Source organism: Mus pahari, chromosome 7, assembly GCF_900095145.1.
Source record: "Mus pahari chromosome 7, PAHARI_EIJ_v1.1, whole genome shotgun sequence".
NCBI lineage: Eukaryota > Metazoa > Chordata > Mammalia > Rodentia > Muridae > Mus > Mus pahari.
The window spans coordinates 106,879,743-106,892,028 of record NC_034596.1 but is presented as its reverse complement, the minus strand read 5'-3'; the positions used below and the strand labels follow the sequence as shown (position 1 = coordinate 106,892,028).

Below are 12,286 nucleotides of genomic sequence, written 5' to 3'. Positions count from 1 at the left end.
CCCGAGGGCTCTGCCCCCAGGAAAGGATTGGCCAGGACGGTTGGGCTCATGGTAGAGCTTGCAGAGCACCAGGCGGGTGTTCCAACAAGAACCAGTGCCAGGTCTGAATGTAAAGAGCTGGTGATGTGACTTGCCCTGCCTGACTCAGGATCAGGTGGGGACCAGTCCTCCTGTGGCTGCCCGGATGAGCCGTCTGAGCCCCCCGTCTCTCAGTTCTCGGCACCTGAGTAGAGCCATCGTCAGAGCAAGGTCAGACAGGTCTGGAGCTGTTTTTCTGTCATCCCAACCCATTGTCATCACAGTGATGTAGGCCTGACGCTAGCCTGCGTTGTGGTTAAGGGAGTTTCAGAGTGAGCGTGCTCAGACACCCCCCCCCCACACACACACACTACTTCCTGAAACCTCTCAACTGGGCCTGCAGAGGGGTGCTCAGCGCTGCCTCAGGACGGGCCTGCCCTGTGCTGCCTCGGGACGGGCTTGGGTAAGTCAGTGGATCCTTGATCTGGGGAGTGGGTTGAGGGGACAGGCTCTCCATAGTGGTTCTGAGAGAAATGTGATTTGATGGCGTAACAGTGCGGCTTAGCCCGACTCAGGGGCACCATGCCACCTATGTAAGGACATAGGGACAATAGCGTGTGTCAGACTGCTCTTCCCTACGTGGATACTTCTGGAAGATCTTTACCCTAACTGTAGATACAGACGAGAGTAGAAGGACTGGACCTCCTCTGACAGGGAACTGAGGGCCACAGAGGCCTTGGGAACATCCAGGGCAGTATGGCTGGTGGGGCTTGGGGCTCCTCCTCCTAGGAGTTACCTAGGGTTAGAGGCAGGCTCTGAGGAGGGGTGAACAGTGGGGCGCTCCCGGGATGGGGCTTGATCCTGGCTGACTCGGAAGCCAGGCATTTGGAGTGCCAGTCAGAGGAGACCTTGTAACGTCTACTAGGTTTGTGAGGACAGAGGCATGGAGTGCCCAGCCACCGAGGGCTGTGAGCAGCTATTATGGTCTTACTGATGAGGGCACATGGCGCCATGTCTTAGGGGCGAGAGCGGAGATGCCCCGAGGGGAGGTGGGAAGGAGAATAGCTGGTGCAAGTACTCAGCTTGGAGATCAGTGAGACCGAGGTGTGCACCATCGAGAAGTGTGCTGTGGGGGATGGGCCCCGGAGCCACAGGACTACAGTTAACACTAGTAATTTAACGGTTCCTGCCAAATGGCGTTCTGAATGTGAGTCAGTGTTCTGAGTTTGAGGAGGAGGGAGTTTTGTTGTTGTTGTTGTTATTTTTGCCTTTCTCCTCCCTCTCTATCTCTCTCTCTCTCTCTCTCTCTCTCTCTCCTCTCTCTCCTCTCTCTCCCTCTCTCTCTCCTCCCCCCTCTCTCTCTCTCTCTCTTTCTCCTCTCCTCTCTCTTCTCTCCTCTCTCTCCTCTGCCCTCTGTCTCCTCTCTCTCTCCTCTTCATCTTCTCTCTCTCCTCTTCTCTCTCTCTCTCTCTCTCTCTCTCTCTCTCTGTATGTGTTCACATGTGTGTGTGTGTGTTTGTGTGTGTGTTTCCATGTTTATGAGCACACTTGGGTACACACACACACACACACACACACACACACACACACAAATGTGGAGTCCAGAGATTGATCCAAACCATCCCCAGTTGCTCTTCCGTTTTCCTCCTTGAGGCAGGGTCTTTCATTCAAGCCCAGAGTCTACAGATGTGGCTACTCTTGCTAGCTGGCTTGCTCTGGGGATCTCATCTCTACCTCTGAGGGTGGAATTGTAGGCGGACTGAGACAGGAGCTAGGTAGGCATTTATGTGGGTTCTGGGGATCCAAACATAAGTTCTTATACCCATGAGACAAGCACTTTTACCGCTGAGCTGTCTCCCGCCAGGCCCCAGAGAAGCCCATAAGAGGATGGAAGAGTGAACAATCAAAGCAACCCAAACAGCCAGAAATTCCTGTAGTAGAGAAATATGGCACAGTGTGCTGGTGGCTCGCTGGGCCAGGCCAGCCACGCTGGCTTACAGTTCACCTCTCCAAGGAGCGGAAACAAAGTGCGTCGTCTTCCCTTTGTGCTTTCCTATCCATTAGGAATGCTCCACAAACTGACAGGACTGTCACCGGTGGTGGCAGAGCACAGGGCTCAAGGGCCATAGCATCACAGGTGGCGTGTTGCCTGTGGATGTCCTGGCCACCCCAAGTACCTCTCTTCCTGGAAGATGGGTCTCCTGAGGGGAGGGGCTGCATAGTGTGAGAGTGGGCCTAGGGAAGGCTGGAGGCAGGAGAGTGGACGTGTGAAGGATGGTGGGAGCAGGTGGCCATGAAGAAGGTGTGGATAAGGTCAGTATGAGTCTGAGGACTGGTGGCAAGGGGAAGCAGGGGTGTGGCTGGGAGTTAGGACAGGTAGAAGAGGACATCCAGGGCCGGTTCACCACGTAGCCTGGTGGCTACAGATGACGTGCTAAGGTCATCATTCCAGTTATGCCGCCCTTTGTCCAACGGACACTTGATGGCGTTCAGCCTGCTACAGGTCCATCTGAGTAACGGAGTCCACCAGCCCAAGCAGCCATCACCACCATGTGGGTGTGGCTCTTGTGGGTATGGTGAGCCTCAGGAGTACGGTAGGGCACTCACTCTCTACCACGTTCTCGGAAGGTTTGGGAGCACACTGTTGCCGAGTCCTGATGAAAGTTGGCCATGATCTTCTACCCTCAGGGCTCAGCCATTTCCAACTCTCTCACAGATGACACACACCACTGAAGATGGCCCAGGACATCAAGAGGAAATGTCACGACCCAGAGCCAGGCCTGCCACCCACAACAAACAGAGAGGCCAGTGTCTGCTTCTTGGAGAAGACAGATGCAGGACCCTTCTCTTCTCCCTTGACTTTCCATATCCGTACTCAGTTCAGGGATTCCTAAGATGGCCCAACCCAGCTGCACTTCTGAGAGAAGCCTATCTCTTGGAGCATGGGGCTGTTGACCCTTGTCCCTTCCTGTGGAAGAAATAGTCTAGTTGTGGCAAGACATCCACAACAACTGATCTGGCCAGGTTAGGGACCCTTGGAGCTTAGACAGGAAAGGGAGGGGCTCTGAGTGTTCTGAGGGACCCTTTAGCACAGAGAAAACAGACAGGGGAAAGGAAAGTGGCAGGTTGGGAAAGGGACAAGCCTAAGGCATGGCGTGCCCTGAGCACAAAGGATAATGACACAAATACAAGGCCAATAGCTGTGTCAGCTACCCAAGAGCAGCCAGGGTGAGGAGCCACATTATAGTGTAGGGATTCAAGAGCATCCCCCCTTCTCTGGTGTCCTAGTGCAGGGTGCTCTGGCCTGAGCCTCATGGTGGCTCTTCTTTGATGTAAGTGTTGATGCTCTGTGGATTAGGGGACATGACCCAGGTGGGGATATCACAGCCTTGTTTTGTTCTGTCTAGGCTGAGCAGTTAGTCCCAACAGCTCACTCTGCCTCCCTGGCCAGGTTCTGTGCACAGGTGACAGGGATGTGACTTGCAGCTATGGCAGTTTCCCACAGTGCATTCTCACCGCAGGAGGGAAGTGCGTGTCACGTTTTCTGTTGAGCCCTTGCTTCCTCTGGCTTCTACACCCCGAGCACCACCCCCTTCCCCACACTCAGGGTTGCTGGGTGTTTAGGATGAACATGGTGCAGCCCCTGTAGGGGACAGACCTGCCCTAGGCTGGCTCTGCGGCTGGCTTTACGGAACTTTAATTCTAGTTGCAGGAACGGCAAGTGCAGGCTTCTCACGGCTCTGACTCTGGGGCTCCATGCAGCCATGTGAACGGGGGGGGGGGTCATGCTTGGTGGTATTTTGAATTTGGAAGGAGCAGAAGCTTGCTGCACCAGATGTAGAGCAGAGAGTGACTGGCAAGCTGTTAAGGCCCACAGCATGCTTAGGACTGAGACCCAGAGGGACAGAAGGACACCTGTCCTGGTGCTCAGCAGGTTAGGGCATGGTGGGGTGATGCGAGGAACCTGCTGCGAGTCAATGCTTGGAGTGGCTCTCTTGCCTTCCCTGGCTTCGCCTCCCTTTGATGTGTGCTGAGGTATCTATCACTTTGCTCTTCAGAGGTCAGAGACCTTCTCGGGTGATCGGTTTAGCTTCCTGTTGTTTTCAGAAACCCCTGAGAAGGAAGCAGGGGATCTGGGCCCTCGTGCCAACTGGAGAGGCTCCAGGACTTGGTATGGATGTCTGGGAGCTCTTGGACTGGCTTCCGTCGGATCCCAAAGGTCACTCCCAAAGCCCCGTGTACGCTGGGGAAATACTGTGGTTATCTGCCTGACACACATGGCAGCCATGTGTGTTGGGGGAACAGGTGGGCAGCAGGTCAGACACACTTAACTTTTCAGGTCATTATTTTTAATCAGGAATATATAAAAAAAAAAACCTAGAAGGAATTTTAGCAAGTTCAAACTTTCTTAAGGGCGTTGGAAACTGACTGCAAAGTGGGGCTCTGAAATATTGGTACCTAGTGACCATCCCATTGTGTAGTGTCAGGGTGCCATGTCTTCAGAGGTCAGAACACTGATTTAGTTGTTTTTGTTAGCCTGATAGGCAGAAAAACAAAACAAGACAAAGAGACCGTTCTTCATGCTTTTGGGAGCTCTTAATTCTTCTGTGCAAGCTCATGTGCCATCAGGTTGCCAACTATAACCAACAAATAACAGTTTCAACTCTGGTATCCAGGGTGATGCTTTGATGCTCTCCGGCTTCCCTGGTGCCGGGTTGTCTGTACTGCATTCCCTTTGTTGACTGTGGGTGCTCTAGACTCTTTGTTGAATGAGTCAATCTGGGATGACAGGCATTGCAACAGCACACCTGGCAGGCTGGCTGGGTGGGAGGGTGGGTGGGTGGATGGATGGATGGATGGGTGGCTGGCTGGCTGGCTGGGGGGGGGGGGGGGGGGGGGGGGGGGGGGGGGGGGGGGGCGGGATGGATGGATGGATGGATGGATGGCTGGCTGGCTGGGTGGGAGGGTGGGTGGGTGGGTGGATGGATGGACGGACGGATGGACAGATGGATGGATGGGTGGGTGGGAGGGTGGGTGGATGGATGGATGGATGGATGGGTGGCTGGCTGGCTGGGTGGGAGGGTGGGTGGGTGGGTGGATGGATGGACGGACGGATGGACAGATGGATGGATGGGTGGGTGGGAGGGTGGGTGGGTGGGAGGGTGGGTGGGTGGGTGGGTGGATGGATGGACGGATGGACGGACGGACGGATGGACGGACGGACGGACGGACGGACAGACGGACAGACGGGTGGGTGGGAGGTTGGGTGGATGGATGGATGGGAGGGAGGGTGGATGGATGGATGGATGGATGGATGGATGGATGGATGGATGGGTGGGTGGGTGGATGGATGGATGGATGGATGGATGGATGGATGGATGGATGGATGTCAAGCAGGCTGGGTGGGTAGGTGGCTGGGTGGATGGGTGTATGTATGGATATATGGATGTATGGATAATTGACAGATAGATGGGTGGGTGGTGGCTGGTTGGTTTATTCTTATTGGCTTTTTGTTTTGTTTTGTTTTGCTTTGCTTTGTTTTATTTGCATTTTCACCTAACTCCATTTCAACATGCTCTTTCTCTAGGTTATTTTAAACTACCAGAGCCACCTTCACAAGGGGGTCCACAGAACTCACATAGGAGCCACCATGAGATCAGAACCCACCAATGCAGCAGGTGAGAGAATCTTGTTTGACTGAGACCTTGAAGAAGGCCCGGAAGAATTCCTATGTGGTACACTTGGTCTCATCACACAGTGAAGATCCAAGGCTTACGTGGGCCTGAGCAGGCAGCAAGAGATAGAGCCGTGCCAGGGAGTCTGTTCAGTTCAGTGTGGTTCTGGGAAAGGCAAGGCTGCAGCTTGGTCACAGACTGTGTTCCTTGCAGTTTTCAGTGAAACTGCATGGTGTGTGGGTAGGGTGGGGTGGGGTACAGAGATGGAGCACCTGAACTGAATGAGACTGAGACAGGGCAACAGCACAGAGGGAGGTGAGAGTCTGAAGTGGGATGGAGCAGTGAGACAGACAGGGCAGAAGGACAGAGGGGTGTCTGAACCTGCCTGAGGGGTTCACAGTGGGAAGAGCTACCCAGGTAAGGAGCTGTTTAACACCTATGGCTGTCTGTGGGGCCATCCCTCACCCTTGCTGCCTGCTGGCCCCAGCTTCTGACGGCAAGCTTTAGCACTGGGCTCCAAGGCAGCTCACCACCCCTGCAACCTCAGCCTCACTTTCTCTATTCAGATGTGATAACAGATGCCTCTGAGCGATGACCCAGGGCACCCAGATTGTGGGAGGAAGGCGCCTCACACCCACTGTCAAAAAGGAAGAAAAATAAACGCAGAAGCTGGCTGGCTGTCGCTGATCTCTGCCAAGCGGAGCAGACACCTGAAAGCAGCACAGGCTTCCTCAGAGCACACGCAGAGGCCACGTGACCCAGCAGACAGCAGGGACAGGAGTCAGGGACACCGATGCTCACATTGCTCATAACAGTCTAGCGGTGGCAAGCAGCCTAGGTTCCATGCACATGGGACAGGTATCACAGTGTCTATGTATGTTCACTGTGGAGTGCTCCTGTGCATGGAGCGTCTTGACTGGGGTGCTAGCCTGTCTTAAAAAGAAGAGGTGTTCTGACACATCCTATGACGTGGATGAACCCGGAGGATGCTACGCTCAGTAGACTAAATCTGCACTGATGATGAATCCATATGGGTGAGGCTGCTCTACAGACACAGGGAGAATGCAAGGGAGGAAAGTGTGTGTGCGTGTGCGTGCGTGTGTGTATGTGTATGTATGTGTGTGTATGTATGTGTATATGTGTGTATGTGTGTATTTGTATATATACATGTGTATGTGTATGTATGTGTGTGTGCATATGTGTGTATGTGTGTGTTTGTGTATGTACATGTATATATGCATGTGTGTGTGTGTGTGTGTGTGTGTGTGTGTGTGTATGTTTCTAGAAGAGCTTTAGTCTGCAGGCTGAGAAGATTCTAGAGGTGGGAACTGGCTCCACTCCGCACAGCAGACAGTCAGTTAGTGACAGCTGCATGCAGGGGAATAAAGGACTCAGAGAGAACGCTCTGTGCTATGTGTGTTCCATCGAGATTAAAAAGGAGGCCTGGAAAATGTATCAGTTGCCTGAGAAAGATTCAGGCTCTGTGGTTGGGGACAGGTCACCTTCCTAACAAGGAGCCCTCACCTGAGGAGTAGTGCGGTTGGTCCTTAGCTGGCATCCTGTCACTGATGGCCAGAGTTGAATCCATCCAGGCTGAGGACGATGGCATGGGCAGCTGAGATCCCAGGGAGTGCGGGACAATTGGCTGGGACAACCAGAGCCATGGAACAGATATCAGCCTGGGACCAGGGGGCAGTGCCCTTGGGGCCTCCAAATCTGACCCACGACATGGCTGAAGGCTTCTCCACCAGATGACCAGTGTGGCCAGAGAAAGAGGGTGTGGAGAGAATTCGCCCACCCACATCTGTCAAGGTCTGGGGTTGGTGACTGTCCTCACCACTCTCTGGTCCCACTAGCTTCCTCTAGCTGCAGTCTTTTGAACTCCTGATGTGTCTAGTCTGGTGTGTGAAACTTCCCTTTCACTTGAAAGATTTATTTATTAATTGTGTGTGTATAGCAGGCATACATATGCCACTGAGTGTGTGTTGCAGGCATATATGTGCACTGTGTGTCTGTAGCATTTATGTATATGCACTGTGTGTGTGTAGCAGGTATGCATGTGCACTGTGTATGTGTAGCAGGTATGCATGTGCCTCTGAGTGTGTGTTATAGGCATGCATGTGCACTGGACATGTGTAGCAGGCATGCACGTGTACTGTGCATCTGTAGCAGGCATGTACGTGCCACTGAGTGTGTGTAGCAGGCATACATGTATACAGTGCACATGTGAAAGTCAGAGAACACCTCAGCTAGTCAGGGTCCACTGCAAGTTTTGCCTGATGAGTCATCTCTCCAACCCCACCCCCATCGAGCTTCTTACTTTTTCTTGGTATTATAAATCTCCCTGAGTAGGAGTAGTTCCGTAAACGCCTACTGCTGTGTCATTTCTGCCCCACAGGAAACACCACACTGGGGGTCACCTCTATCCTTCAGAGCACCTCAGTCCCCTCTTCTGAGACCTGCCACATCTCCTACGAGGAAAGCAGAGTGGTCCTGGTGGTGGTGTACAGTGCAGTGTGCCTGCTGGGCCTACCGGCCAACTGCCTAACTGCCTGGCTGACGCTGCTGCAAGTCCTGCAGAGGAACGTGCTAGCCGTCTACCTGTTCTTTCTGTCCCTCTGTGAGCTGCTCTACATCAGCACGGTGCCATTGTGGATCATCTACATCCAGAATCAGCACAAATGGAACCTGGGTCTGCAGGCCTGCAAGGTGACTGCTTACATCTTCTTCTGCAACATCTACATCAGCATCCTCTTGCTCTGCTGCATTTCCTGCGACCGCTACATGGCCGTGGTCTATGCACTGGAGAGTCGTGGCCACCGCCGCCAGAGGACTGCCGTCACCATTTCTGCGTGTGTGATTATTCTTGTTGGACTCGTTAACTATCCAGTGTTTGACATGAAAGTGGAGAAGAACTTCTGCTTCGAGCCCCTGAGGATGAACAGCAGGATAGCCGGCTACCACTACCTGCGTTTCACCTTTGGCTTTGCCGTCCCTCTCGGCATCCTGGCATTCACCAATCACCAGATCTTCAGGAGCATCAAGCTCAGTGACAGCCTGAGTGCTGCGCAGAAGAACAAGGTGAAGCGCTCCGCCATCGCGGTCGTCGCCATCTTCCTGGTCTGCTTTGCTCCCTACCACGTGGTGCTCCTCATCAAAGCTGCCAGCTTTTCCTTCTACCAAGGAGACAGGAACGCCGTGTGTGCCTTTGAAAGCAGACTGTACACAGTCTCTATGGTGTTTCTGTGCCTGTCTACAGTCAACAGTGTGGCTGACCCCATCATCTACGTGCTAGGTACAGACCACTCTAGGCAAGAAGTGTCCAGAATCCACACAGGGTGGAAAAAGTGGTCCACAAAGACATATGTTACATGCTCAAAGGACTCTGAGGAGACACACGCACCCATAGCGCTTGCAAACACATACACCTTCCCCGATCCTGAGCACCCTCCAGGATCACAGCCAGCAAAGCTAGGTTGACTGTGCTCGCCAGAGAGACTGCCTGAGGAGCTCTGCTAAGCGGGCTCACCAGTCACACATACCCGATCCTTTGAGTCACCCCCTGGGGTGTCCACAGTACTTTGTTGGAACACACACTGCTGATCTTTCCTTCCTAAGGCCACCAACTCTAAAAGTATCTGTTCCTTAGATGCCCAGGACTTCAGGCTCCCCTCTACGGAAAGCGGGGCTTGCTAAGGAGAGTGTGGCTCTTAAGAGAGCTCTTTATCAGCAGTGTGCTCAGCAGGGCACTTGGCAGAACACTTTATTTCCCCATTGTCCAGGGGCTAACGCAGTTCATCTTGGAGCTTTCCACAGAGATGGAAGTGAACTGAGTTCAGAGTTACCTCCATGGGAATAGGAGTCCAACCCCTGTGGGCTCCCACTGGGGGCTGGTTATGAGTGCACATAATTGTCTTCTGGAGGAGCCATGGAGCACAGCGGCCAGTTGCTCCAGCTCCTAGTAGCCCCGGATATCCTCCCCAGGGGCCCCTCAACCATTTACATTAGGAAGTGCTAGTGGACACCCCAGGAATAGGTTGGTATAGCTGCTACCAGATAAGGGGATATCTGGCATCTGGCATGTCTTTCTTTGCCTTGCAACTTCTGGCCTTGACCTCACAGGGGAGGTAGGCTGGGGCTCCTGAGAGGGCTAGCCAGGAGCAGCCCCACTCTGCCTGTCTTCTCCAGTGTTGACTCTGAGTCAAATCCCGGCTCTGCTCCAAGAGCCTTGTCTTGCTGAGTCATTCTTGTGCTACCTCACTGGGTCATTCGCTGCTGGGACTGACACCGCCCCCTACCCCACCCCACCCCACCCCAGAGGCTTCTGATACACTTGGACCCTGAGTTTGGTGGGCCTCTGATCTTTCGGAAGCACACACAACACGGATGCTGCACTGGGACTGTGACCTCAGAGGTTAACTTCAGTTCTACCTTGTAAGAAGTACTGAGAATAAGCACACAGACTTCCTTTCCTTGCTGTTGGGCATTTTTGATTGTTTTCTTTTTTTTTTTTTTTTTTTTTGAGACGAGGTTTCTTGCACCTCAGAGACTGATCTTAAACTCACTAAGTAACACAGGAGGACCTGTTTTCTCCTGATTCTGTCTGCTGTCCCCATCTCTGGGGGTGGAATTACAAGAATGCACCAGCAGCCTCTGACTTCCTCTTCAGTGATGTGTGTGTGTGTGTGTGTGTGTGTTTGTGTGTTTGTGTGTTTGTGTGTTTGTGTGTTTGTGTGTGTGTGTGTGTGTGTGGATGTGTTGGCAGAGCCGTGGGGGGGGGCATGTGCGCACACAGTCCCGTGCACGAAGGCCAAAGGTTGACACCTGACATCTTCCTTGATATCTTCTTTCAGTGTGAGTCAGGGTCTCACACTGAAACCAGAGCTCACCAGTTTGACTGGACTAGTTAGCCGGCTTGCTCCAGTGATCCCTGTCTCTGCCTTGCACGCAGTGGGGCGGTACAAGCAGGCGGCCATGCTTGCTTGCCCTTGTGCCTTGCTTTGTTTTGTTCTGCTTTTAGACGACAAGTTTCTCTCTGTGGTCCTGACTGTCCTCCGTAGACCAAGCTGGCTGCTGTAGACGAGGCTGGCCTGGAACTCACAGAGATTCCCCCACCCCCCGCCTGTGCCTCCCAATTGCTGGGACTAAATGCATGTAACACCATGCCCAGCCCCACGCCTCCTCTTGTGTATGGTGCTGTGGATCCAAACTCTGGTCCTCATTTGCACAGCAAACACTCTAAGAACTGCCCCATCTTCACAGCCTCTCTACTTCCTTTCAAAAATAAGACTTTTTTTATTTTTACCTCTGCAGGCAGACATCTTTCCACTTGGAAGGCCAAACCTAGGATAGGAAGGTGAGCCCTTGGAACATGGAGACCCTAAGTGTAATGTGGCTGTGGTGAAGGGCAGGAAGGCAGAGTGGGCTGTAGGTTCCTAAGGTTTTCTACTGCCCTTGGCAAAGCGAAGCCAAGCCATCTCCCATTTCCATGCCCCTCCTCCAAGTCCAACCCGGCTGAGCGATGGATGTCCTGTTTTCTCTGAAGCGGTAATCTGCCCCCTCTCCTCCCTTCAGCCTTAGGGCTCTGACATCACCCCTGGGCCAGCACTGCAGCAAATCATTGGAATCCTGTGTGGACCATGTGGGGGCTAGCCTGACAGTCTCTGTGGGAAAGGCAGGTGACCAGGAGGTCCAGTAGAGTCCTGAGGGGTTTCTACTCTTGTGGGTCCTTCTCACCATAAAGCCAAAGTGAGGGAAAAGAACACACAGTGGGGCCGGGCACGGTGGCGCACTCGGGAGGCGGAGGCAGGCAGATTTCTGAGTTCGAGGCCAGCCTGGTCTACAGAGTGAGTTCCAGGACACCCAGGGCTACACAGAGAAACCCTGTCTCGAAAAACAACAACAAAAAAGAACAAACAGTGGAAAGGGGCTAGATGCAGGACACGCCAACGGAGTTTATTTTACTTATAACAGAAGCACATGTTCTGTAATGACTAAGGAAGACAAAAGATTCCAGAAAATGGTGATACTGGTGATGCTGTGGCCACCGACTGGTGACTACCCGTACTCCACCACAGGGATTTCCCAGTAGATATGTGGCCACAGTCAGGCTGAGCAAACGTGTGTGTGTGTGTGTGTGTGTGTGTGTGTGTGTTTGTGTGTGTGTGACAGAGAGAGAGAGAGAGAACACAGACATTTTTTTATTTTTTACCAATGAGCTAAATGCCCAACTGGGAATCTCTACTCTTATGGGTTATCAGGAAAGCAACTAAAATCAACAGTCCAGGAGGCTGGAGACAGACAGGAGGGTAGAGCCAAGAGTAGGCCTGTCTCTGAGGGTTCCTGGGAGTGAAGCACCAGACAGGCAGGTGAGGTTAGAAAATGGATGCTTGGTCTGGAGAGATGGCTCAGCGGTTAAGAGCACTGACCGCTCTTCCAGAGGTCCTGAGTTCAATTCCCAGCAACCACACGGTGGCTCACAACTATCTGGTGTGTCTGAAGACAGCTACAGTGTACTCAAATACATTAAGTAAATAGTAATCTTACAAACAAACAACGATGCTTGAGGAGACCCAGATGGACCTGGGAAGCCT

At 53.0% G+C, this 12,286-nt stretch overlaps 1 protein-coding gene across 1 annotated transcript; it reads left to right on the top strand.

Annotated features, from left to right (window-relative positions):
* Positions 1 to 415: 415 nt before the first annotated feature.
* Positions 416 to 10,344, top strand: Gpr132 (G protein-coupled receptor 132). The gene is made up of 3 exons (XM_021202703.1): positions 416 to 481; positions 5,606 to 5,696; positions 8,092 to 10,344. Exons 2-3 carry the CDS (start codon positions 5,669 to 5,671, stop codon positions 9,171 to 9,173), a joined length of 1,110 nt encoding a protein of 369 aa, XP_021058362.1. The 5' UTR covers positions 416 to 481; positions 5,606 to 5,668; the 3' UTR covers positions 9,174 to 10,344.
* The last annotated feature ends 1,942 nt before the right edge of the window (positions 10,345 to 12,286 follow it).

Bases quoted from the DNA above. Each gene is read 5' to 3' on its own strand.
- Gpr132 (XM_021202703.1), top strand. From the start codon at position 5,669: ATGAGATCAGAACCCACCAATGCAGCAG. The intron at 5,697-8,091 runs GTGAGAGAATCT...TCTGCCCCACAG, and splicing joins AGAACCCACCAATGCAGCAG to GAAACACCACACTGGGGGTC.